The sequence below is a fragment of the Anomaloglossus baeobatrachus genome, chromosome 1, assembly GCF_048569485.1.
Source record: "Anomaloglossus baeobatrachus isolate aAnoBae1 chromosome 1, aAnoBae1.hap1, whole genome shotgun sequence".
Lineage (NCBI taxonomy): Eukaryota > Metazoa > Chordata > Amphibia > Anura > Aromobatidae > Anomaloglossus > Anomaloglossus baeobatrachus.
In genome coordinates this window covers 960,917,017-960,944,903 of record NC_134353.1, presented here as the reverse complement: position 1 = coordinate 960,944,903, position 27,887 = coordinate 960,917,017, and the positions used below count along the sequence as shown (strand labels likewise).

At 51.6% G+C, this 27,887-nt stretch overlaps 1 protein-coding gene across 2 annotated transcripts in view; it reads right to left on the bottom strand.

Annotated features, from left to right (window-relative positions):
- Positions 1-27,887, bottom strand: part of DNAI1 (dynein axonemal intermediate chain 1) — a 158,083-nt gene that overhangs the window by 88,091 nt on the left and 42,105 nt on the right. For both annotated transcript variants that reach the window (XM_075343901.1, XM_075343908.1), the window contains exons 13-17: positions 27,121-27,164; positions 23,922-24,169; positions 3,005-3,094; positions 2,218-2,305; positions 523-602 (exon numbers count right to left, since the gene is read on the bottom strand). In XM_075343901.1, coding sequence (XP_075200016.1) covers positions 523-602; positions 2,218-2,305; positions 3,005-3,094; positions 23,922-24,169; positions 27,121-27,164 — 550 coding nt within the window. The remainder of the gene's footprint in view (positions 1-522; positions 603-2,217; positions 2,306-3,004; positions 3,095-23,921; positions 24,170-27,120; positions 27,165-27,887) is intronic.

Below are 27,887 nucleotides of genomic sequence, written 5' to 3'. Positions count from 1 at the left end.
TATCATGTCTGGGTATCATAATTAGGGGGGACTGCTTGTCGGGTTTTTTCTTTAATTATTTTTAAAAAAGCCGCATGCGTTTCCTTTTATTTTGATACACAGCCAAAATAAGCGCATGGCTGGGGGCTGCAGCCTGTAGCTGTAAGCTTTTTCTGTGCTGGGTATCATAATATGGGGGGGGGTCTTATGCCAATCTTTTTATTTATTTTTACTGTACGATATAGACCTGCAGACCGGGTCTGTGATTGGAAGCAGTCAGATGCTGTCACTCAGGGTGGGGGTGCGTCTGACTGCAGCCAATCACAGATGCCGGTGGGTGGGGGAAGCAGTGCATATGCAATGAAAGTAATGAGTGGCCTCGGACATGGATGAGCGGCCGCGGGTACAGCACACTTGTTTTTTATTATTTCCTTTATTTTTTGTATTACTATAGTACCTTTGAACCCAGGTGGGTCCGGAATGTTATAGTCCGGGTGCGTCCATCACTAACAATACCATAATACACGGGCTGCAGTCACTCACCTTATGGATCTTCCCTTCTTCTGTGCCAACCAGGAAGAGGTAATCGATCTGAGTGTGGAAATCGAAGGACGTTCCGCTCCCTGCAGGAAGGAAGGATGGCAGTGAGGGCGGGGAGGAGGCCACTAGGGTTAGGGCAGTCATACGTCTCCTCACTACAGGTGTGTCCTCTCCTCACCTCCCCTGCAGGAAGGAAGGATGGCAGTGAGGGCGGGGAGGAGGCCACTAGGGTTAGGGCAGTCATGGCAGTCACACGTCTCCTCCCTACAGGTGTGTCCTCTCCTCACCTCCCCTGCAGGAAGGAAGGATGGCAGTGAGGGCGGGGAGGAGGCCACTAGGGTTAGGGCAGTCTCCTCACTGTAGGTAGTCTCCTCACTACAGGTGTGTCCTCTCCTCACCTCCCCTGCAGGAAGGAAGGATGGCAGTGAGGGCGGGGAGGAGGCCACTAGGGTTAGGGCAGTCATGGCGGTCACACGTCTCTTCACTACAGTTGTATCCTCTCCTCACCTCCCCTGCAGGACCGCAGCAGAGCCGGGGACAGTGATGGCGGCAGTCACAGAGGTGTGGTCTCTGACACCACTATTGTGCCGACACTATGGGCAGAGGAGAGGCTGCACAGGCGGTGCTGTCATACAGTTTGGGGGCAGTTCGCTGAGAATGCAACCACAGAGGGGCATCAGCTGGTAACATGGGGAAACTAAGGAGTGAACGCTCTCCTGTCCTCCAAGTCTGCACATGTACTGCCCGTATACCCAGTGCTGTGCACGTACCATCACCATACTCAGCGCCGTGCCCATGTACTGCATGTACTGTCCGTATACCCAGTGCTGTGCACGTGTAATCTGCATAACCAGTGCCGTACACGTTCCATCACCATACACGTGCTGTGCACATGTACTGCATGTACTGTCCGTATACCCAGTGTTGTGCACGTGTAATCTGCATAACCAGTGCCGTACACGTACCATCACCATACACGTGCTGTGCACATGTACTGCATGTACTGTCCGTATACCCAGTGTTGTGCACGTGTAATCTGCATAACCAGTGTCGTGCACATACCATCACCATACACGTGCTGTGCACATGTACTGCATGTACTGTCCGTATACCCAGTGTTGTGCACGTGTAATCTGCATAACCAGTGCCGTACATGTACCATCACCATACACAGTGCTGTGCACATGTACTGCATGTACTGTCCGTATACCCAGTGTTGTGCACGTGTAATCTGCATAACCAGTGCCGTACACGTACCATCACCATACTCAGCGCCGTGCCCATGTACTGCATGTAGTGTCCATATACCCAGTGCTGTGTACGTGCAAATCTGCATAACCAGTGCCGTGCACAAACCATCACCATACACAGCGCCGTGCATATGTACTGCATGTACTGTCCGTATACCCAGTGCTGTGTACATGCAATATGCATAACCAGTGTCGTGCACATACCATCACCATACACAGTACTGTGCACCTACCAGCAGTATACATGGCGCTGTACCTGTAATGCATGTACTGTCCGTATACCCAGTGCTGTGCATGTGCTTGCTATATGTATAACCAGTGCCGTGACTATACACAGTACCGTACAGCTACCAACAGTATATATGGCGCTGTACATGTACTGTCACAATACTAAGTGTCGGGCATGTACTGCCCGTATACCAGTCAGGGTGATGCTCGGGGCTCGTACCATGTGTCTGCAGCTGCAGCCCCTCCACAGCGTCCGGAGCAGATCTTTCCACTGACAACCTGATGACGTCCGTGTGAACCAACTCATTCTGCAGAGAGAAGATGGGACAGCATTACACCACATGGCAGCAGCCAGCACATAATGTCACACCGCCCCGGCAAAGAACAGTGCCACAGCATACAGCCCCACCTCTTACCTTACATTACTGATCCTGAGTTACCTCCTGTATTATACTCCAGAGCTGCACTCACTATTCTGCTGGTGCAGTCACTGTGTACATACATTACTGATCCTGAGTTACCCCCTGTATTATACTCCTTAGCTGCACTCACTATTCTGCTGGTGCAGTCACTGTATACATACATTACATTACTGATCCTGAGTTACCTCCTGTATTATACTCCAGAGCTGCACTCACTATTCTGCTGGAGCAGTCACTGTGTACATACATTACATTACTGATCCTGAGTTACCTCCTGTATTATACTCCAGAGCTGCACTCACTATTCTGCTGGTGCAGTCACTGTGTACATACATTACATTACTGATCCTGAGTTACCTCCTGTATTATACTCCAGAGCTGCACTCACTATTCTGCTGGTGCAGTCACTGTGTACATACATTACATTACTGATCCTGAGTTACCTCCTGTATTATACTCCAGAGCTGCACTCACTATTCTGCTGGTGCAGTCACTGTGTACATACATTATATTACGGATCCTGTATTATCCTCCAGAGCTGCACTCACTATTCTGCTGGGCAGACCCCTCTGTGTGACTGCTCACCTTGATCAGTGTCCAGGACACGACACGTCCGTCTGAGGACACGGAGAAGAAGTTCAGGTTCTTGTCCAGGTCGTCTTTCTGCCATTTCACCTGTAATAGAGGATAGACCCCTCCGATGATTTGTGCTCGGGGCTCCGGAGTTTTGTCGCTTTCTGTATCGTCAGCAGAATACTTTTAGGACTGAGTATATGGCGGACGCCAGATTCGCTGCCGCCCCAGACCCCCTCCAATAACTGCACTGATGCTGAATTATACTCTAGTCACATCCAGAGCTGCAATCGCGATTCTGCTGGCTGTTGCTCTGTTCGGCAGCACTGTGGTGTGTGTTAGCTTCTGTCACTGCCTCCACACAGACCAGCAGGGGGCAGTAGAGGGATGTGAGGTGCTGCAGCCTAAAAGGAAACCGTCAGCATGGCAGACGCAGCTCTGGATGGGATTAGAGAAGATCAGTAAAGGGTTAATATCAGCATTAGACAGTGCGACCACCTCCTCTCTGTGACTTTGGGTGGGATCGTCTCGTGCGCCCTCGTTACTGGCACAACCATAGTGAGGGCAGAGCCGGCCGCGGGGTCTCAGGAGGACCCCCACCCGCCGATGCCGCTGGCCCTTTAAGACGTCCCTGTGATTTCCCCGTGCATTCCGCTCCTCATCCCTATTAATTAAAGTTGGGATTTTTTATCCGGACGGTTAATATTTACTCCATTAGGAAATCAATAAGAGGATCCGTCTCCCTACAGAGCCGCGCAATTAATGCACTGAGCCGCGGAGACGCTGCAGAATGCCAATGAGGAGCTGCGAGCCGGGGTCTGCGCCGCCATACAGCCGCCGCTGGGAGTATACACGTCCCCCCCATGTCCCACAGCAGGCCACGATCAGACCGACCCCTGGAGTGGGAACCCCCGATCACACCGAGCCCCGGAGCGTGAGCCCCCGATCACACCGAGCCCCGGAGCGTGAGCCCCCGATCACACCGAGCCCCGGAGCGTGAGCCCCCGATCACACCGAGCCCCGGAGCGTGAGCCCCCGATCACACCGAGCCCCGGAGCGTGAGCCCCCGATCACACCGAGCCCCGGAGAGTGAGCCCCCGATCACACCGACCCCCGGAGAGTGAGCCCCCGATCACACCGACCCCCAGAGAGTGAGCCCCCGATCACACCAACCCCCAGAGAGTGAGCCCCCGATCACACCGAGCCCCGGAGAGTGAGCCCCCGATCACACCGAGCCCCGGAGAGTGAGCCCCCGATCACACCGAGCCCCGGAGAGTGAGCCCCCGATCACACCGAGCCCCGGAGAGTGAGCCCCCGATCACACCGAGCCCCGGAGAGTGAGCCCCCGATCACACCGAGCCCCGGAGAGTGAGCCCCCGATCACACCGAGCCCCGGAGAGTGAGCCCCCGATCACACCGAGCCCCGGAGAGTGAGCCCCCGATCACACCGAGCCCCAGAGAGTGAGCCCCCGATCACACCGAGCCCCGGAGAGTGAGCCCCCGATCACACCGAGCCCCGGAGAGTGAGCCCCCGATCACACCGAGCCCCGGAGAGTGAGCCCCCGATCACACCGAGCCCCGGAGAGTGAGCCCCCGATCACACCGAGCCCCGGAGAGTGAGCCCCCGATCACACCGAGCCCCGGAGAGTGAGCCCCCGATCACACCGAGCCCCGGAGAGTGAGCCCCCGATCACACCGAGCCCCGGAGAGTGAGCCCCCGATCACACCGAGCCCCGGAGAGTGAGCCCCCGATCACACCAACCCTCGGAGAGTGAGCCCCCGATCACACCGAGCCCCGGAGAGTGAGCCCCCGATCACACCAACCCCCGGAGAATGAGCCCCCGATCACACCGACCCCCAAAGTGAACCCCCGATCACACCGACCCCCGGAGAGTGAGCCCCCGATCACACCGAGCACCGGAGAGTGAGCCCCCGATCACACCGACTCCCGGAGAGTGAGCCCCCGATCACACCGACCCCCGGAGAGTGAGCCCCCGATCACACCGACCCCCGGAGAGTGAGCCCCCGATCACACCGACCCCCGGAGAGTGAGCCCCCGATCACACCGACCCCCGGAGAGTGAGCCCCTGATCACACCGCCCCTGGGATAAATCCTGTTACCGTTTTATACTCTACTCACATCCAGAGCTGCATCACACAGAGCAGAGTCCCTCTGATAATGTCTGTTTCTGATATACAGACACTCGCAGCCCTCTAGCTCTGTGTATGAGAAGGCCATGCTGGGCTTGTTAGTTCCCCAGACCGATGTCTCTAGGCCACAGTCTCCCCCGCAGCACAGGAGGTTACGGGGTCAGTACAAGCTGCGGGTGATTACAGCCGGTGACCTTGGTGTATGACCGGAGCAGCAGCGCCCGGGTCACCAGGCCTCTCAGGTCCAGGTAGTCAGGACGAGCAGCGGCAGACGGCTGGAGGCTACGGCACAGGCGATCAATCATCCGGACGTGGAGCCGCGGATACAGCTGCTATTTGTAGCGTGAATGCGGATCATAACACAGAGCGGCGCCGCTTATCAATGAACTGGACCAGAACCGGCTCCTTTACTTTTACCAGGATGGAGATACAACAGTGATGGGGAGACAGAACCGGTGGGGGGGGGGGCAGTGTACACAGAACCGGGGGCAGTACACACAGAACCAGGGGCAGTACACACAGAACGGGGGGCAGTGTTCACAGAACCGGGGGCAGTGCACACAGAACCGGGGGCAGTACACACAGAACCGGGGGCAGTACACACAGAACCGGGGGCAGTACACACAGAACCGGGGGCAGTACACACAGAACCGGGGGCAGTACACACAGAACCGGGGGCAGTACACACAGAACCGGGGGCAGTACACACAGAACCGGGGGCAGTACACACAGAACCGGGGGCAGTGCACACAGAACCGGGGGCAGTGCACACAGAACCGGGGGCAGTGCACACAGAACCGGGGGCAGTGCACACAGAACCGGGGGCAGTGCACACAGAACCGGGGGCAGTACACACAGAACCGGGGGCAGTACACACAGAACCTGGGGCAGTACACACAGAACCGGGGGCAGTACACACAGAACCGGGGGCAGTACACACAGAACCGGGGGCAGTACACACAGAACCGGGGGCAGTACACACAGAACCGGGGGCAGTACACACAGAACCGGGGGCAGTGTACACAGAACCGGGGGCAGTGCACACAGAACCGGGGGCAGTGTACACAGAACCGGGGGCAGTACACACAGAACCGGGGGCAGTACACACAGAACCGGGGGCAGTACACACAGAACCGGGGGCAGTACACACAGAACCGGGGGCAGTACACACAGAACCGGGGGCAGTGTACACAGAACCGGGGGCAGTATACACAGAACCAGGGGCAGTATACACAGAGAGACTGGATTATAGACAGAGGTTTAAGCACATATTACCGTGTTTCCCCGAAAGTAAGACAGTGTCTTACATTCTTTTTACCCCCAAAAGTCCCACTATGTCTTACTTTCGGTGTATGTCTTATATTGGAAAAAAATCCCACAGCAATCGCAGCAAGTCTCCATGCAATGTACCGTATGGGGACTTGCCGCGATTGCTGCACATGAGGGCACTGAGGCTGCGTGTTTTTCTATGTTGTCCGTGGTCCTGATGGACCACAGACAACATTACTGCAACATTTCTCGGTGGCCGAGCGTTCGGCTGAGCACCCGACCGCCAGCATGTGACGGCTCTCAGCTGAGCGCTCGGCCGCCAACGTGTCAGGGCGCTCAGCTGGGCGCTCGGCCGCCAACGTGTCAGGGCGCTCAGCTGGGCGCTCGGCCGCCAACGTGTCAGGGCGCTCAGCTGGGCGCTCGGCCGGTACTGTAAAGAAGAACTGGGCGCTCGGCCGCCGGCATGTCAGGGCGCTCAGCTGGGCGCTCGGCCGCCGGCATGTCAGGGCGCTCAGCTGGGCGCTTGGCCGCCGGCATGTCAGGGCGCTCAGCTGGGCGCTCGACCGATATTGTCTGGTCTGTAAACAGCTGACAACACAGCAAAGGATCTCACTGTGGAACGTTTCTGACCTGTAAACAGCTGACAGCACAGCAAAGGATCTCACTGTGGAAAGTTTCTGACCTGTAAACATCTGACAACACAGCAAAGGATCTCACTGTGGAAAGTGTCTGATCTGTAAACAGCTGACAACACAGCAAAGCACCTCACTGTGGAAAGTGTCTGACCTGTAAACAGCTGACAACACAGCAAAGGATCTCACTGTGGAAAGTGTCTGACCTGTAAACAGCCGACAACACAGCAAAGGACCTCACTGTGGAAAGTGTCTGACCTGTAAACAGCCGACAACACAGCAAAGGACCTCACTGTGGAAAGTGTCTGACCTGTAAACAGCTGACAACACAGCAAAGGCTCTCACTGTGGAAAGTTTCTGATCTGTAAACATCTGACAACACAGCAAAGGCTCTCACTGTGGAAAGTGTCTGATCTGTAAACAGCCGACAATACAGCAAAGGATCTCACTGTGGAAAGTGTCTGATCTGTAAACAGCTGACAACACAGCAAAGGATCTCACTGTGGAAAGTTTCTGACCTGTAAACAGCGGACAACACAGCAAAGGATCTCACTGTGGAAAGTTTCTGACCTGTAAACAGCTGACAACACAGCAAAGGCTCTCACTGTGGAAAGTTTCTGATCTGTAAACATCTGACAACACAGCAAATGATCTCACTGTGGAAAGTGTCTGACCTGTAAACAGCCGACAATACAGCAAAGGATCTCACTGTGGAAAGTGTCTGATCTGTAAACAGCTGACAACACAGCAAAGGATCTCACTGTGGAAAGTGTCTGACCTGTAAACAGCTGACAACACAGCAAAGGATCTCACTGTGGAAAGTGTCTGACCTGTAAACAGCTGACAACACAGCAAATGATCTCACTGTGGAAAGTGTCTGACCTGTAAACAGCCGACAATACAGCAAAGGATCTCACTGTGGAAAGTGTCTGATCTGTAAACAGCTGACAACACAGCAAAGGATCTCACTGTGGAAAGTTTCTGACCTGTAAACAGCGGACAACACAGCAAAGGATCTCACTGTGGAAAGTGTCTGATCTGTAAACAGCGGACAACACAGCAAAGGATCTCACTGTGGAAAGTTTCTGACCTGTAAACAGCCGACAACACAGCAAAGGATCTCACTGTAGAAAGTGTCTGATCTGTAAACATCTGACAACACAGCAAAGGATCTCACTGTGGAAAGTTTCTGACCTGTAAACAGCTGACAACACAGCAAAGGATCTCACTGTGGAAAGTGTCTGACCTGTAAACAGCCGACAATACAGCAAAGGATCTCACTGTGGAAAGTGTCTGATCTGTAAACAGCTGACAACACAGCAAAGGATCTCACTGTGGAAAGTTTCTGACCTGTAAACAGCTGACAACACAGCAAAGGATCTCACTGTGGAAAGTGTCTGGTCTGTAAACAGCTGACAACACAGCAAAGGATCTCACTGTGGAAAGTGTCTGACCTGTAAACAGCTGACAACACAGCAAAGGATCTCACTGTGGAAAGTGTCTGATCTGTAAACAGCTGACAACACAGCAAAGGATCTCACTGTGGAAAGTGTCTGACCTGTAAACAGCTGACAACACAGCAAAGGATCTCACTGTGGAAAGTGTCTGACCTGTAAACAGCTGACAACACAGCAAAGGATCTCACTGTGGAAAGTGTCTGACCTGTAAACAGCCGACAACACAGCAAAGGATCTCACTGTGGAAAGTGTCTGACCTGTAAACAGCTGACAACACAGCAAAGGACCTCACTGTGGAAAGTGTCTGACCTGTAAACAGCCGACAATACAGCAAAGGATCTCACTGTGGAAAGTGTCTGGTCTGTAAACAGCTGACAACACAGCAAAGGATCTCACTGTGGAAAGTGTCTGATCTGTAAACAGCTCACAACACAGCAAAGGATCTCACTGTGGAAAGTTTCTGATCTGTAAACATCTGACAACACAGCAAATGATCTCACTGTGGAAAGTGTCTGACCTGTAAACAGCCGACAATACAGCAAAGGATCTCACTGTGGAAAGTGTCTGACCTGTAAACAGCTGACAACACAGCAAAGGATCTCACTGTGGAAAGTGTCTGACCTGTAAACAGCTGACAACACAACAAAGGATCTCACTGTAGAAAGTGTCTGACCTGTAAACAGCTGACAACACAGCAAAGGATCTCACTGTGGAAAGTGTCTGATCTGTAAACAGCTCACAACACAGCAAAGGATCTCACTGTGGAAAGTTTCTGATCTGTAAACATCTGACAACACAGCAAATGATCTCACTGTGGAAAGTGTCTGACCTGTAAACAGCCGACAATACAGCAAAGGATCTCACTGTGGAAAGTGTCTGACCTGTAAACAGCTGACAACACAGCAAAGGATCTCACTGTGGAAAGTGTCTGACCTGTAAACAGCTGACAACACAGCAAAGGATCTCACTGTAGAAAGTGTGTGACCTGTAAACAGCTGACAACACAGCAAAGGATCTCACTGTGGAAAGTGTCTGACCTGTAAACAGCTGACAACACAACAAAGGACCTCACTGTGGAAAGTGTCTGACCTGTAAACAGCCGACAACACAGCAAAGGCTCTCACTGTGGAAAGTGTCTGGTCTGTAAACAGCTGACAACACAGCAAAGGATCTCACTGTGGAAAGTGTCTGACCTGTAAACAGCTGACAACACAGCAAAGGATCTCACTGTGGAAAGTGTCTGACCTGTAAACAGCTGACAACACAGCAAAGGATCTCACTGTGGAAAGTGTCTGACCTGTAAACAGCTGACAACACAGCAAAGGATCTCACTGTGGAAAGTGTCTGACCTGTAAACAGCTGACAACACAGCAAAGGATCTCACTGTAGAAAGTGTCTGACCTGTAAACAGCTGACAACACAGCAAAGGATCTCACTGTGGAAAGTGTCTGACCTGTAAACAGCTGACAACACAGCAAAGGATCTCACTGTGGAAAGTGTCTGACCTGTAAACAGCTGACAACACAACAAAGGACCTCACTGTGGAAAGTGTCTGACCTGTAAACAGCCGACAATACAGAAAAGGATCTCACTGTGGAAAGTGTCTGATCTGTAAACAGCTGACAACACAGCAAAGGATCTCACTGTGGAAAGTATATGATCTGTAAACAGCTGACAACACAGCAAAGGATCTCACTGTGGAAAGTTTCTGGTCTGTAAACAGCTGACAATACAGCAAAGGATCTCACTGTGGAAAGTGTCTGACCTGTAAACAGCTGACAACACAGCAAAGGATCTCACTGTGGAAAGTGTCTGACCTGTAAACAGCTGACAACACAGCAAAGGTTCTCACTGTGGAAAGTGTCTGACCTGTAAACAGCCGACAACACAGCAAAGGATCTCACTGTGGAAAGTGTCTGACCTGTAAACAGCTGACAACACAGCAAAGGATCTCACTGTGAAAAGTTTCTGGTCTGTAAACAGCTGACAATACAGCAAAGGATCTCACTGTGGAAAGTGTCTGACCTGTAAACAGCTGACAACACAGCAAAGGATCTCACTGTGGAAAGTGTCTGACCTGTAAACAGCTGACAGCACAGCAAAGGATCTCACTGTGGAAAGTGTCTGGTCTGTAAACAGCTGACAATACAGCAAAGGATCTCACTGTGGAAAGTGTCTGACCTGTAAACAGCTGACAACACAGCAAAGGATCTCACTGTGGAAAGTGTCTGACCTGTAAACAGCTGACAACACAGCAAAGGATCTCACTGTGGAAAGTGTCTGACCTGTAAACAGCTGACAACACAGCAAAGGATCTCACTGTGAAAAGTTTCTGGTCTGTAAACAGCTGACAGCACAGCAAAGGATCTCACTGTGGAAAGTGTCTGGTCTGTAAACAGCTGACAATACAGCAAAGGATCTCACTGTGGAAAGTGTCTGACCTGTAAACAGCTGACAACACAGCAAAGGATCTCACTGTGGAAAGTGTCTGACCTGTAAACAGCTGACAACACAGCAAAGGATCTCACTGTGGAAAGTTTCTGATCTGTAAACAGCTGACAACACAGCAAAGGATCTCACTGTGGAAAGTTTCTGATCTGTAAACAGCTGACAACACAGTAAAGGATCTCACTGTGGAAAGTTTCTTATCTGTAAACAGCTGACAACACAGCAAAGGTTCTCACTGTGGAAAGTTAGCAGTCAGTACAAGGGAATAAAAACCTTTCCCAGGCATTAGATCTACCATGGATATTGAAGGGGCTGAAATTTGGCACCACGGTGACATTACTTAAAACTGGACGTCCCTCAAATATTAATGAAAAGACAAGAAGAAAATTGTTCTGGGAGGCTGACAATAAAAGAGCTGCAGGAATTTCTGTCCAGTCCTGCATGTGACAATAATCTCCAGTATTCTCTATATGTCCGGCCTGTGGGGGGAAAGACGGAAGTATCTTCTTACAAGATAAACATCCAGGACGACTTTTTTTTTACCATAATCTCCATCACATGTTAAAATCATGTGGGAAACGTGTTATTTCTGATGAAATTGGGGGGGGGGGGAGCTTTTTGGCCATAATTGCAAAAGGTGCCTCCCCACAGTGAGGCATGGTGGAAGCAGCATTGGATTCAGGGGCTGATTTTCAGCAGCTGGAACTGGAGCTTTAGAACAAATATCAGTCAATTTTGCATCAAAACCTTCCGGCCTCCTGTAAGGGTGTGCAGATTTATGCAACCACATTATTTTACTTTTTAAATTTTTCTTTTTTTCCCCACTAGAAAATATTCCAGTTTATTGCTCAGTGGATTTGGACAGATTATAGGTGACATGAAAAGGGAGAAAAGTTCTGAATTGATTCTTCTTGGTGAGATTTTTTTCTTTTCTTTTTACATGACAAAAACCTGGGATTTTTACAGGGGTGTGTAGACTTTTTATATCCATTGTATATACGCCCTCCTCAGCCTATTTATAGGAGGATATAATACAACGATTCCCAACTTTGGTTCTACAAAGAGAAACAAAATTATAGGGTTTCGGGGTTGGAGGATCTGGAAATTTCCGCTCCTAGCAAAGACCCGGACATGTGATGTGAATGAGAAAAGAATATGGAAGATACAAGGAGAAATATGGAGGATATAAAGCGTAACCTGGAGGATACAGGAGTAATATCGAGGATATAAGGAGTAACATGGAGGATACAGGGGTAATATGGAGGATATAAGTCATAACATGGAGGATACAGGGGTAATATGGAGGATATAAGGCGTAACATGGAGGATACAGGGGTAATATGGAGGATATAAAGCGTAACATGAAGGATACAGGGGTAATATGGAGGATATAAGGCGTAACATGAAGGATACAGGGGTAATATGGAGGATATAAGGCGTAACATGAAGGATACAGGGGTAATATGGAGGATATAAGGCGTAACATGAAGGATACAGGGGTAATATGGAGGATATAAGGCGTAACATGGAGGATACAGGGGTAATATGGAGGATATAAAGCGTAACCTGGAGGATACAGGAGTAATATCGAGGATATAAGGAGTAACATGGAGGATACAGGGGTAATATGGAGGATATAAGTCATAACATGGAGGATACAGGGGTAATATGGAGGATATAAGGCGTAACATGGAGGATACAGGGGTAATATGGAGGATATAAAGCGTAACATGAAGGATACAGGGGTAATATGGAGGATATAAGGCGTAACATGAAGGATACAGGGGTAATATGGAGGATATAAGGCGTAACATGAAGGATACAGGGGTAATATGGAGGATATAAGGCGTAACATGAAGGATACAGGGGTAATATGGAGGATATAAGGCATAACATGAAGGATACAGGGGTAATATGGAGGATATAAGGCGTAACATGAAGGATACAGGGGTAATATGGAGGATATAAGGCGTAACATGAAGGATACAGGGGTAATATGGAGGATATAAGGCGTAACATGGAGGATACAGGGGTAATATGGAGGATATAAGGCGTAATATGGAGGATACAGGGGTAATATGGAGGATATAAGGCGTAACATGGAGGATACAGGGGTAATATGGAGGATATAAAGCGTAACATGGAGGATACAGGGGTAATATGGAGGATATAAGGCGTAACATGAAGGATACAGGGGTAATATGGAGGATATAAGGCGTAACATGGAGGATACAGGGGTAATATTGAGGTTACAGTGGATAATTTAGGTAATATGGAGGATACAGGGGTAATATGGAGGATACAGGGGATAATATAGGTAATATGGAGGATACAGAGGACAATATAGGTAATAGGAGGATATAAGGAAGAAAAAAGGGGTAATACGGAGGATACAGGTGATATTGAGGATACAGGGGGTAATATGGATGATACTGGGGGTAATATGGAAATAAAAGAGGGTAAAATGAAGGATACAGGAGGGGATATGGAGGATACAGGGGGTAATATTGAAGAAAAGGGGGATCATATGGAGAATACTAGAAGTAATATGAAGGATACTGGGGGTAAAATGGAGGATACAGGAGGTGATATGGAAGATAACAGGGGTAATATTGAGGATGCAAGAGGTGATATGGAGGATACTGGGGGTAATATGGAAGAATAAGGGGGTAATATGGAGGATACAGGAGGTAATAAAAATACAGAGGTTAATATGGAAGAAAAAACAAGGGGTAGTATGGAGGATACTGGGGGTAATATGGAAGAAATAAGGGGATAGTATGGAGGGTACCAAAGGAAATATGGAGAAAAAAAAGGGGGGGGGGTAATAAGGAGGATACAGGGGCGACAGGGGGCTGTATGAAGGATACAGGGGGTGACATGGAAAAAAAAAAAAAAAAAAAGTAATATGGAGGATACAGGGGGTGATATAGAAGAAAAGAGGGGGTAATATGAAGGATACAGGGGATGATATGAAAGAAAAAGAGGGTAATATAGAGGATACAGGAGGTAATATAGAGGATACATGGGGTAATATAGAGATACAGGGGGTAATATAGAGATACAGGGGGTGATATGGTGGATATAGGGAGTGATATGGAAGAAAAAGGGGTAATATGGAGGATACCGGGGTAATAAGGAAGAAAAAGGGGTAATATGGAGGATACCGGGGTAATAAGGAACAAAAAGGGGTAATATGGAGGATACCGGGGTAAAAAGGAAGAAGAAGGGGGAGACATGGAGGACACAGGGGGAGACATGGAGGACACAGGGGGAGACATGGAGGACACCGTGGGTAATATGGAAGAAAAGGGGGGTAATATGGAGGATACAGGAGGTATATGTAGGATACAAAGGGAAATATGTAGGATACAGGGGGAATGTGTAGGATACAGGGGGGAATGTGTAGGATACAGGGGGGAATGTGTAGGATACAGGGGGGAATGTGTAGGATACAGGGGGGAATGTGTAGGATACAGGGGGGAATGTGTAGGATACAGGGGGGAATGTGTAGGATACAGGGGGGAATGTGTAGGATACAGGGGGGAATGTGTAGGATACAGGGGGGAATATGTAGGATACAGGGGGAATATGTAGGATACAGGGGGGAATATGTAGGATACAGGGGGGAATATGTAGGATACAGGGGGGAATATGTAGGAAACAGGGGGGAATATGTAGGATACAGGGGGGGAATATGTAGGATACAGGGGGGGAATATGTAGGATACAGGGGGGGAATATGTAGGATACAGGGGGGGAATATGTAGGATACAGGGGGGAATATGTAGGCTACAGGGGGGAATATGTAGGCTACAGGGGGGAATATGTAGGAAACAGGGGGGAATATGTAGGATACAGGGGGGAATGTGTAGGATACAGGGGGGAATGTGTAGGATACAAAGGGGAATATGTAGGATACAAAGGGGAATATGTAGGATACAAAGGGGAATGTGTAGGATACAGGGGGAATGTGTAGGATACAGGGGGGGAAGGTGTAGGATACAGGGAGGAAGGTGTAGGATACAGGGAGGAATGTGTAGGATACAGGGGGGAATGTGTAGGATACAGGGGGGAATGTGTAGGATACAGGGGGGAATGTGTAGGATACAGGGGGGAATGTGTAGGATACAGGGGGGAATGTGTAGGATACAGGGGGGAATGTGTAGGATACAGGGGGGAATGTGTAGGATACAGGGGGGAATGTGTAGGATACAGGGGGGAATGTGTAGGATACAGGGGGGAATGTGTAGGATACAGGGGGAATATGTAGGATACAGGGGGAATATGTAGGATACAGGGGGGAATATGTAGGATACAGGGGGGAATATGTAGGATACAGGGGGGAATATGTAGGAAACAGGGGGGAATATGTAGGAAACAGGGGGGAATATGTAGGAAACAGGGGGGAATATGTAGGAAACAGGGGGGAATATGTAGGATACAGGGGGGAATATGTAGGATACAGGGGGGAATATGTAGGATACAGGGGGGAATATGTAGGATACAGGGGGGAATATGTAGGATACAGGGGGGAATATGTAGGATACAGGGGGGAATATGTAGGAAACAGGGGGAATATGTAGGAAACAGGGGGAATATGTAGGATACAGGGGGGAATATGTAGGATACAAGGGGGAATATGTAGGATACAGGGGGAATATGTAGGATACAGGGGGAATATGTAGGATACAGGGGGAATATGTAGGATACAGGGGGAATATGTAGGATACAGGGGAGAATATGGAAATTACAGAGGAAATAATGATACAGGGGGTAATATAGTAGATACAGGGGGGTGATATGTGGGGGGTGGGTGAATCAGTATTTCCTCCATATATACGGCGTGTGAGTATAATATTGATATCACACATGTGAGCAGCAGCCGCCGCCGTTGTCTGGCTGACGTCAGCGCCGGGGTAATAAGGAAGAAAAAGGGGTAATATGGAGGATACCGGGGTAATAAGGAACAAAAAGGGGTAATATGGAGGATACCGGGGTAAAAAGGAAGAAGAAGGGGGAGACATGGAGGACACAGGGGGAGACATGGAGGACACAGGGGGAGACATGGAGGACACCGTGGGTAATATGGAAGAAAAGGGGGGTAATATGGAGGATACAGGAGGTATATGTAGGATACAAAGGGAAATATGTAGGATACAGGGGGGAATGTGTAGGATACAGGGGGGAATGTGTAGGATACAGGGGGGAATGTGTAGGATACAGGGGGGAATGTGTAGGATACAGGGGGGAATGTGTAGGATACAGGGGGGAATGTGTAGGATACAGGGGGGAATGTGTAGGATACAGGGGGGAATGTGTAGGATACAGGGGGGAATGTGTAGGATACAGGGGGGAATGTGTAGGATACAGGGGGGAATGTGTAGGATACAGGGGGGAATATGTAGGATACAGGGGGGAATATGTAGGATACAGGGGGGAATATGTAGGATACAGGGGGAATATGTAGGAAACAGGGGGGAATATGTAGGATACAGGGGGAATATGTAGGATACAGGGGGGAATGTGTAGGATACAAAGGGGAATATGTAGGATACAAAGGGGAATATGTAGGATACAAAGGGGAATATGTAGGATACAAAGGGGAATGTGTAGGATACAGGGGGAATGTGTAGGATAAAGGGGGGAAGGTGTAGGATACAGGGGGGGAAGGTGTAGGATACAGGGAGGAAGGTGTAGGATACAGGGAGGAATGTGTAGGATACAGGGGGGAATGTGTAGGATACAGGGGGGAATGTGTAGGATACAGGGGGGAATGTGTAGGATACAGGGGGGAATGTGTAGGATACAGGGGGGAATGTGTAGGATACAGGGGGGAATGTGTAGGATACAGGGGGGAATGTGTAGGATACAGGGGGGAATGTGTAGGATACAGGGGGGAATGTGTAGGATACAGGGGGGAATATGTAGGATACAGGGGGGAATATGTAGGATACAGGGGGGAATATGTAGGATACAGGGGGGAATATGTAGGAAACAGGGGGGAATATGTAGGATACAGGGGGGGAATATGTAGGATACAGGGGGGGAATATGTAGGATACAGGGGGGGAATATGTAGGATACAGGGGGGGAATATGTAGGATACAGGGGGGAATATGTAGGAAACAGGGGGGAATATGTAGGAAACAGGGGGGAATATGTAGGAAACAGGGGGGAATATGTAGGAAACGGGGGAATATGTAGGATACAGGGGGGAATATGTAGGATACAGGGGGAATATGTAGGATACAGGGGGAATATGTAGGATACAGGGGGGAATATGTAGGATACAGGGGGGAATATGTAGGATACAGGGGGGAATATGTAGGAAACAGGGGGGAATATGTAGGAAACAGGGGGGAATATGTAGGAAACAGGGGGGAATATGTAGGATACAGGGGGGAATATGTAGGATACAGGGGGGAATATGTAGGATACAGGGGGGAATATGTAGGATACAGGGGGGAATATGTAGGATACAGGGGGGAATATGTAGGAAACAGGGGGAATATGTAGGAAACAGGGGGAATATGTAGGATACAGGGGGGAATATGTAGGATACAAGGGGGAATATGTAGGATACAGGGGGAATATGTAGGATACAGGGGGAATATGTAGGATACAGGGGGAATATGTAGGATACAGGGGAGAATATGGAAATTACAGAGGAAATAATGATACAGGGGGTAATATAGTAGATACAGGGGGGTGATATGTGGGGGGTGGGTGAATCAGTATTTCCTCCATATATACGGCGTGTGAGTATAATATTGATATCACACATGTGAGCAGCAGCCGCCGCCGTTGTCTGGCTGACGTCAGCGCCGGCTCCGCGTGTACAGACAGCGTTATCTCAGCCGCCATAAACCGCCAGAACATTAACTGAAATTACCAATCAACGGCTGTGAGCATGCAGAGCGCATAGTAATCAGCGCGGCCGCCATCACCCACACAGGAGATAACCGCTATATCCCCGAGACCGCCAGAGGAGCAGTGCAGAAGAAGTATTAACACCCCCATAGATAATCTGCCCAGGATAGAGGGGGGGGGGGCTGCTCCCTAGTATGAGTATATATTATCACCGAGAAAGAGAACACTCAGAACACATCACCACATTACCCCTGGGGGACGGGGGGCGCACATACTTTTGCACACAGGTCCTGTGCCTCGCAGACTCTAATAAAGCTGGAGCCCCGGGAGCATCTATCCCATATTTAACAACCAGAAGCCACTGAGCGTGAGAAATGTGTGACAATGCGGCTCATGTGGAGGGGACACGTCCTCATCCGGAGGGGACACGTCCTCATCCGGAGGGGACACGTCCTCATCCGGAGGGGACACGTCCTCATCCGGAGGGGACACGTCCTCATCCGGAGGGGACACGTCCTCATCCGGAGGGGACACGTCCTCATCCGGAGGGGACACGTCCTCATCCGGAGGGGACACGTCCTCATCCGGAGGGGACACGTCCTCATCCGGAGGGGACACGTCCTCATCCGGAGGGGACACGTCCTCATCCGGAGGGGACACGTCCTCATCCGGAGGGGACACGTCCTCATCCGGAGGGGACACGTCCTCATCCGGAGGGGACACGTCCTCACCAGCGAGGGACAGTACCAGAACCGGAACCTGTGGATAATCAGATCCAGAGAGCGCTGCGCCCCGGCCTCCCGAACAGCGACTACAGGATAGTATCATCTCTGAGCGCCACCCAGTGGCCACAACACAAACTGCAGCCATGTACACAATAACCCAGCGTGAACCCAAAATGACGCGCTACTCCCCCTAACCAGAGCAGGGTTCACAAAACCAATGAGAATATGTGCCTGGTCTGTCAGGTCATGTGCAGCCACTACAGGTCTCACACCTAATACCCCACTACTACAGGGCTCACTGGCCCTAATATCTCTGCTGCTCAATACTAAGGAAAGGGGTAAAGAAACAACAACGGATAAGATCCTGTCTGCAGCCACCACTAGGGGGAGCTCTCTGTATACAGAGATACATGATAAGATCCTGTCTGCAGCCACCACTAGGGGGAGCTCCCTGTATACAGAGATACATGATAAGATCCTGTCTGCAGTCACCACTAGGGGGAGCTCCCTGTATACAGAGATACATGATAAGATCCTGTCTGCAGTCACCACTAGGGGGAGCTCCCTGTATACAGAGACACATGATAAGATCCTGTCTGCAGTCACCACTAGAGGGAGCTCCCTGTATACAGAGATACATGATAAGATCCTGTCTGCAGACACCACTAGGGGGAGCTACCTGTATACAGAGATACATGATAAGATCCTGTCTGCAGTCACCACTAGGGGGAGCTCCCTGTATACAGAGATACATGATAAGATTCTGTCTGCAGCCACCACTAGGGGGAGCTACCTGTATACAGAGATACATGATAAGATCCTGTCTGCAGACACCACTAGGGGGAGCTACCTGTATACAGAGATACATGATAAGATCCTGTCTGCAGTCACCACTAGGGGGAGCTCCCTGTATACAGAGATACATGATAAGATCCTGTCTGCAGCCACCACTAGGGGGAGCTCCCTGTATACAGAGATACATGATAAGATCCTGTCTGCAGCCACCACTAGGGGGAGCTCCCTGTATACAGAGATACATAAGATCCTGTCTGCAGCCACCACTAGGGGGAGCTCCCTGTATACAGAGACACATGATAAGATCCTGTCTGCAGTCACCACTAGGGGGAGCTCCCTGTATACAGAGATACATGATAAGATCCTGTCTTCAGCCACCACTAGGGGGAGCTCTCTGTATACAGAGATACATGATAAGATCCTGTCTGCAGCCACCACTAGGGGGAGCTCTCTGTATACAGAGATACATGATAAGATCCTGTCTGCAGCCACCACTAGGGGGAGCTCCCTGTATACAGAGATACATGATAAGATCCTGTCTGCAGCCACCACTAGGGGGCGCTCCCTGTATACAGAGATACATGATAAGATCCTGTCTGCAGCCACCACTAGGGGGAGCTCCCTGTATACAGAGATACATGATAAGATCCTGTCTGCAGCCACCACTAGGGGGAGCTCCCTGTATACAGAGATACATGATAAGATCCTGTCTGCAGCCACCACTAGGGGGAGCTCCCTGTATACAGAGATACATGATAAGATCCTGTCTGCAGCCACCACTAGGGGGAGCTCCCTGTATACAGAGATACATGATAAGAGCCTGTCTGCAGCCACCACTAGGGGGAGCTTCCTGTATACAGAGATACATAAGATCCTGTCTGCAGTAACCACTAGGGGGAGCTCCCTGTATACAGAGATACATGATAAGATCCTGTCTGCAGCCACCACTAGGGGGAGCTCCCTGTATACAGAGATACATGATAAGATCCTGTCTGCAGTCACCACTAGGGGGACCTCCCTGTATACAGAGATACATGATAAGATCCTGTCTGCAGCCACCACTAGGGGGAGCTCCCTGTATACAGAGATACATGATAAGATCCTGTCTGCAGTCACCACTAGGGGGAGCTCCCTGTATACAGAGATACATGATAAGATCCTGTCTGCAGCCACCACTAGGGGGAGTTCCCTGTATACAGAGATACATGATAAGATCCTGTCTGCAGCCACCACTAGGGGGAGCTCCCTGTATACAGAGATACATGATAAGATCCTGTCTGCAGCCACCACTAGGGGGAGCTACCTGTATACAGAGATACATGATAAGATCCTGTCTGCAGCCACCACTAGGGGGAGCTCCCTGTATACAGAGATACATGATAAGATCCTGTCTGCAGTCACCACTAGGGGGAGCTCCCTGTATACAGAGACACATGATAAGATCCTGTCTGCAGCCACCACTAGGGGGAGCTCCCTGTATACAGAGACACATGATAAGATCCTGTCTGCAGCCACCACTAGGGGGAGCTCCCTGTATACAGAGACACATGATAAGATCCCATCTGCAGTCACCACTAGGGGGAGCTCCCTGTATACAGAGATACATGATAAGATCCCGTCTGCAGCCACCACTAGAGGGAGCTCCCTGTATACAGAGATACATGATAAGATCCCGTCTGCAGTCACCACTAGGGGGAGCTCCCTGTATACAGAGATACATGATAAGATCCTGTCTGCAGCCACCACTAGGGGGAGCTCCCTGTATACAGAGATACATGATAAGATCCTGTCTGCAGCCACCACTAGGGGGAGCTCCCTGTATACAGAGATACATGATAAGATCCTGTCTGCAGTCACCACTAGGGGGAGCTCCCTGTATACAGAGATACATGATGATCCTGTCTGCAGCCACCACTAGGGGGAGCTCCCTGTATACAGAGATACATGATAAGATCCTGTCTGCAGCCACCACTAGGGGGAGCTCCCTGTATACAGAGATACATGATAAGATCCTGTCTGCAGTCACCACTAGGGGGAGCTCCCTGTATACAGAGATATATGATAAGATCCTGTCTGCAGTCACCACTAGGGGGAGCTCCCTGTATACAGCGATACATGATAAGATCCTATCTGCAGCCACCACTAGGGGGAGCTCCCTGTATACAGAGATACATGATAAGACCCTGTCTGCATCCACCACTAGGGGGGGGAGCTCCCTGTATACAGAGATACATGATAAGATCCTGTCTGCAGTCACCACTAGGGGGAGCTCCCTGTATACAGAGGTACATGATAAGATCCTGTCTGCAGCCACCACTAGAGGGAGCTCCCTGTATACAGAGATACATGATAAGACCCTGTCTGCATCCACCACTAGGGGGGGGAGCTCCCTGTATACAGAGATACATGATAAGATCCTGTCTGCAGTCACCACTAGGGGGAGCTCCCTGTATACAGAGGTACATGATAAGATCCTGTCTGCAGCCACCACTAGAGGGAGCTCCCTGTATACAGAGATACATGATAAGATCCTGTCTGCAGCCACCACTAGGGGGAGCTCCTGTATACAGAGATACATGATAAGATCCTGTCTGCAGCCACCACTAGGGGGAGCTCCTGTATACAGAGATACATGATAAGATCCTGTCTGCAGCCACCACTAGGGGGAGCTCCCTGTATACAGAGATACATGATAAGATCCTGTCTGCAGCCACCACTAGGGGGAGCTCCCTGTATACAGAGATACATGATAAGATCCTGTCTGCAGCCACCACTAGGGGGAGCTCCCTGTATACAGAGATACATGATAAGATCCTGTCTGCAGCCACCACTAGGGGGAGCTCCCTGTATACAGAGATACATGATAAGATCCTGTCTGCAGCCACCACTAGGGGGAGCTCCCTGTATACAGAGATACATGATAAGATCCTGTCTGCAGCCACCACTAGGGGGAGCTCCCTGTATACAGAGATACATGATAAGATCCTGTCTGCAGCCACCACTAGGGGGAGCTCCCTGTATACAGAGATACATGATAAGATCCTGTCTGCAGCCACCACTAGGGGGAGCTCCTGTATACAGAGATACATGATAAGATCCTGTCTGCAGCCACCACTAGGGGGAGCTCCTGTATACAGAGATACATGATAAGATCCTGTCTGCAGCCACCACTAGGGGGAGCTCCCTGTATACAGAGATACATGATAAGATCCTGTCTGCAGCCACCACTAGGGGGAGCTCCTGTATACAGAGATACATGATAAGATCCTGTCTGCAGCCACCACTAGGGGGAGCTCCCTGTATACAGAGATACATGATAAGATCCTGTCTGCAGCCACCACTAGGGGGAGCTCCCTGTATACAGAGATACATGATAAGATCCTGTCTGCAGCCACCACTAGGGGGAGCTCCCTGTATACAGAGATACATGATAAGATCCTGTCTGCAGCCACCACTAGGGGGAGCTCCCTGTATACAGAGATACATGATAAGATCCTGTCTGCAGCAACCACTAGGGGGAGCTCCCTGTATACAGAGATACATGATAAGATCCTGTCTGCAGCCACCACTAGGGGGAGCTCCTGTATACAGAGATACATGATAAGATCCTGTCTGCAGTCACCACTAGGGGGAGCTCCCTGTATACAGAGATACATGATAAGATCCAGTCTGCAGCCACCACTAGGGGGAGCTCCCTGTATACAGAGATACATGATAAGATCCTGTCTGCAGTCACCACTAGGGGGAGCTCCCTGTATACAGAGATACATGATAAGATCCAGTCTGCAGCCACCACTAGGGGGAGCTCCCTGTATACAGAGATACATGATAAGATCCTGTCTGCAGTCACCACTAGGGGGAGCTCCCTGTATACAGAGATACATGATAAGATCCTGTCTGCAGTCACCACTAGGGGGAGCTCCCTGTATACAGAGATACATGATAAGATCCTGTCTGCAGCCACCACTAGGGAGAGCTCCCTGTATACAGAGATACATGATAAGATCCTGTCTGCAGCCACCACTAGGGGGAGCTCCCTGTATACAGAGATACATGATAAGATCCTGTCTGCAGCCACCACTAGGGGGAGCTCCCTGTATACAGAGATACATGATAAGATCCTGTCTGCAGCAACCACTAGGGGGAGCTCCCTGTATACAGAGATACATGATAAGATCCTGTCTGCAGCCACCACTAGGGGGAGCTCCCTGTATACAGAGATACATGATAAGATCCTGTCTGCAGCAACCACTAGGGGGAGCTCCCTGTATACAGAGATACATGATAAGATCCTGTCTGCAGCCACCACTAGGGGGAGCTCCCTGTATACAGAGATACATGATAAGATCCTGTCTGCAGCCACCACTAGGGGGAGCTCCTGTATACAGAGATACATGATAAGATCCTGTCTGCAGCCACCACTAGGCTCGTGTTTCGGGGCGGCCGGCTCGTGTTTCGGGGCGGCCGGCTCGTGTTTCGGGGCGGCCGGCTCGTGTTTCGGGGGTGGCGGGCTCGTGTTTCGGGGCGGCCGACTCGTAGTTTGGGGTGGCCGGCTCGTGTTTTGGGGGGGCGGGCTCTCACCTGCCACACGGGGTCGGTGTGCTTGCCGGACTTGGCGGAGCTCATGCACTTGGGCTGTGGAGAGTCGGACTTCAGGCTGAATATGGCCACGTTCCCATCGTAGAAGCCCGCGGCCACCAGGTAGGGGTGGTCTCTGTGGAAGTCCAGGCACAGGATGCCGCTCTCCGTATTGAAGATGTACTCCGGGTACGAGGGGCTCTTCAGGGAGTAGAGGAGCAGCAGCCCCCGCGTCTGCTTCATGAAGTCATCTGCAGTGACAGAGAAGGGAATGATTGGACGAGACAAAGATGGGAGGAGCCAATGCAGAGGTCTCTCTAGAAACCCCACCCCTGAGGAGCGGCAGCCCAGTGCTGACCTCTACGCCACCCCCAGGACCAGTAATTCAGGCTAGACAGCAGTGCCACCCTGTGGTGGTGTGTGGGTACTGCAGCGGTATACGGTATATACACATGCAGCAGCCCGCTCGCACACAGGGGGGATTCTGCTGTTACAGGGCACGGCGGACGCCTCCGCAGTATGGAGCGCTGATGTGATCACTGCGTGTAAGCACTGGATGCTGAGCGGATCCGACGCCGCCTCATGGTTCAGTGCCCGATCATCCTCCGCTGCTGGAGAAGACGCGGGCGGGGGCGGCAGCATGGGCGGGGGGCAGCGGAGCAGGGCTATGCTCCAATACCGGAGACTGGAGGGTGACCCCAACATGAGGCTGCTCCAGCGACAACCCACAGTGCAGCCCCCTATCACTAATGGCCCCTAGTGATACAGGGCAGTATATGGGGAGGGCTCCAGAATAATAACACACTGACCCCACAACAGTGCCAGAGACCCCACAACACTGCCAGAGAGACCCCACAACACTGCCAGAGAGACCCCACAACACTGCGAGAGACCCGCACAACACTGCCAGAGAGACCCCCACAACACTGCCAGAGACCCGCACAACACTGCCAGAGAGACCCCACAACACTGCCAGAGAGACCCCCACAACACTGCCAGAGACACCCCCACAACACTGCCAGAGAGACCCCCACAACACTGCCAGAGACCCGCACAACACTGCCAGAGAGACCCCCACAACACTGCCAGAGAGACCCCACAACACTGCCAGAGAGACCCCACAACACTGCCAGAGAGACCCCACAACACTGCCAGAGAGACCCCCACAACACTGCCAGAGAGACCCCCACAACACTGCCAGAGAGACCCCCACAACACTGCCAGAGAGACCCCCACAACACTGCCAGAGAGACCCCCACAACACTGCCAGAGAGACCCCCACAACACTGCCAGAGAGACCCCCACAACACTGCCAGAGAGACCCCACAACACTGCCAGAGAGACCCCACAACACTGCCAGAGAGACCCCACAACACTGCCAGAGAGACCCCACAACACTGCCAGAGAGACCCCACAACACTGCCAGAGAGACCCCCACAACACTGCCAGAGACACCCCACAACAGTGCCAGAGACCCCACAACACTGCCAGAGAGACCCCACAACACTGCCAGAGAGACCCGCACAACACTGCCAGAGAGACCCCCAAAACACTGCCAGAGAGACCCCCACAACACTGCCAGAGAGACCCCACAACACTGCCAGAGAGACCCCACAACACTGCCAGAGAGACCCCACAACACTGCCAGAGAGACCCGCACAACACTGCCAGAGAGACCCCACAACACTGCCAGAGAGACCCGCACAACACTGCCAGAGAGACCCCCACAACACTGCCAGAGACACCCCCACAACACTGCAGGAGACACCCCCACAACACTGCCAGAGACACCCCCACAACACTGCCAGAGACCCGCACAACACTGCCAGAGACCCCACAACACTGCCAGAGACCCCACAACACTGCCAGAGACCCCACAACACTGCCAGAGACCCCATAACACTGCCAGAGAGATCCGCACAACACTGCCAGAGACCCCACAACACTGCCAGAGACCCCACAACACTGCCAGAGACCCCACAACACTGCCAGAGACACCCCACAACACTGCCAGAGACCCCACAACACTGCCAGAGACCCCACAACACTGCCAGAGAGACCCCACAACACTGCCAGAGAGACCCCACAACACTGCCAGAGAGATCCCCACAACACTGCCAGAGACACCCCACAACAGTGCCAGAGACACCCCACAACACTGCCAGAGACACCCCACAACAGTGCCAGAGACCCCACAACACTGCCAGAGAGACCCCCACAACACTGCCAGAGACACCCCACAACACTGCCAGAGACACCCCACAACACTGCCAGAGACACCCCCCACAACAGTGCCAGAGACCCCATAACACTGCCAGAGACACCCCCCACAACAGTGCCAGAGACCCCATAACACTGCCAGAGAGACCCCACAACACTGCCAGAGAGACCCCATAACAGTGCCAGAGACACCCCACACAACAGTGCCAGAGACCCCATAACACTGCCAGAGAGACCCCCACAACACTGCCAGAGAGACCCCCACAACACTGCCAGAGAGACCCCCACAACACTGCCAGAGAGACCCCCACAACACTGCCAGAGAGACCCCCACAACACTGCCAGAGAGACCCCCACAACACTGCCAGAGACACCCCACAACACTGCCAGAGACACCCCCCACAACAGTGCCAGAGACCCCATAACACTGCCAGAGAGACCCCACAACACTGCCAGAGAGACCCCATAACACTGCCAGAGACAGACCCCATAACACTGCCAGAGACAGACCCCATAACACTGCCAGAGAGACCCCCACAACACTGCCAGAGAGACCCCCACAACACTGCCAGAGAGACCCCCACAACACTGCCAGAGAGACCCCCACAACACTGCCAGAGAGACCCCCACAACACTGCCAGAGAGACCCCCACAACACTGCCAGAGACACCCCACAACACTGCCAGAGACACCCCCCACAACAGTGCCAGAGACCCCATAACACTGCCAGAGAGACCCCACAACACTGCCAGAGAGACCCCATAACACTGCCAGAGAGACCCCATAACACTGCCAGAGACAGACCCCATAACACTGCCAGAGAGACCCCCACAACACTGCCAGAGAGACCCCCACAACACTGCCAGAGAGACCCCCACAACACTGCCAGAGAGACCCCATAACAGTGCCAGAGAGACCCCCCACAACAGTGCCAGAGAGACCCCATAACACCCGTACATCACCCGCCATTAGTGTAACTTACATGATCCATGTCCCACAGCAAACAGATCCTTGTACTTGTGGTTCCTGTGAGGAGAGAAGAGGATCAGCGCAGGGGATGGAAGGGTTAATGCCGTCCTGACACTGGAGAGATGGTGGCTTCTGTGACCTCAGACCTAGGACTGTCAGCGGCTTTCTGACTGTTAGCGATCAGGCTGCAGCCCATCACAGCACCGCTGCCCATCACAGCACCGCTGCCCATCACAGCACCGCTGCCCATCACAGCACCGCTGCCCATCACAGCACCGCTGCCCATCACAGCACCGCTGCCCCCTGCTGGATGCCAGGCCTTATAACCTGACAGTGACTGCAATGTGGCGGCATCTCACGTGCTCAGTCCAAAATGGGACCACAGCACACTGGACTGACTGTAGTGTCCTGGTCTGGGTTCTGATATCACTCAAGGGGGCTGGTCTGGGGGTCAGATTCCATTTAGGGGGCTGGCCTGGGGGTCAGATTCATTTTAGGGGGCTGGCCTGGGGGGTCAGACTCATTTTAGGGGGCTGGCCTGGGGGTCAGATTCATTTTAGGGGGCTGGCCTGGGGGGTCAGATTCCATTTAGGGGGCTGGCCTGGGGGGTCAGATTCCATTTAGGGGGATGGCCTGGGGGTCAGATTCCATTTAGGGGGATGGCCTGGGGGTCAGATTCCATTTAGGGGGATGGCCTGGGGGTCAGATTCCATTTAGGGGGATGGCCTGGGGGTCAGATTCCATTTAGGGGGATGGCCTGGGGGTCAGATTCCATTTAGG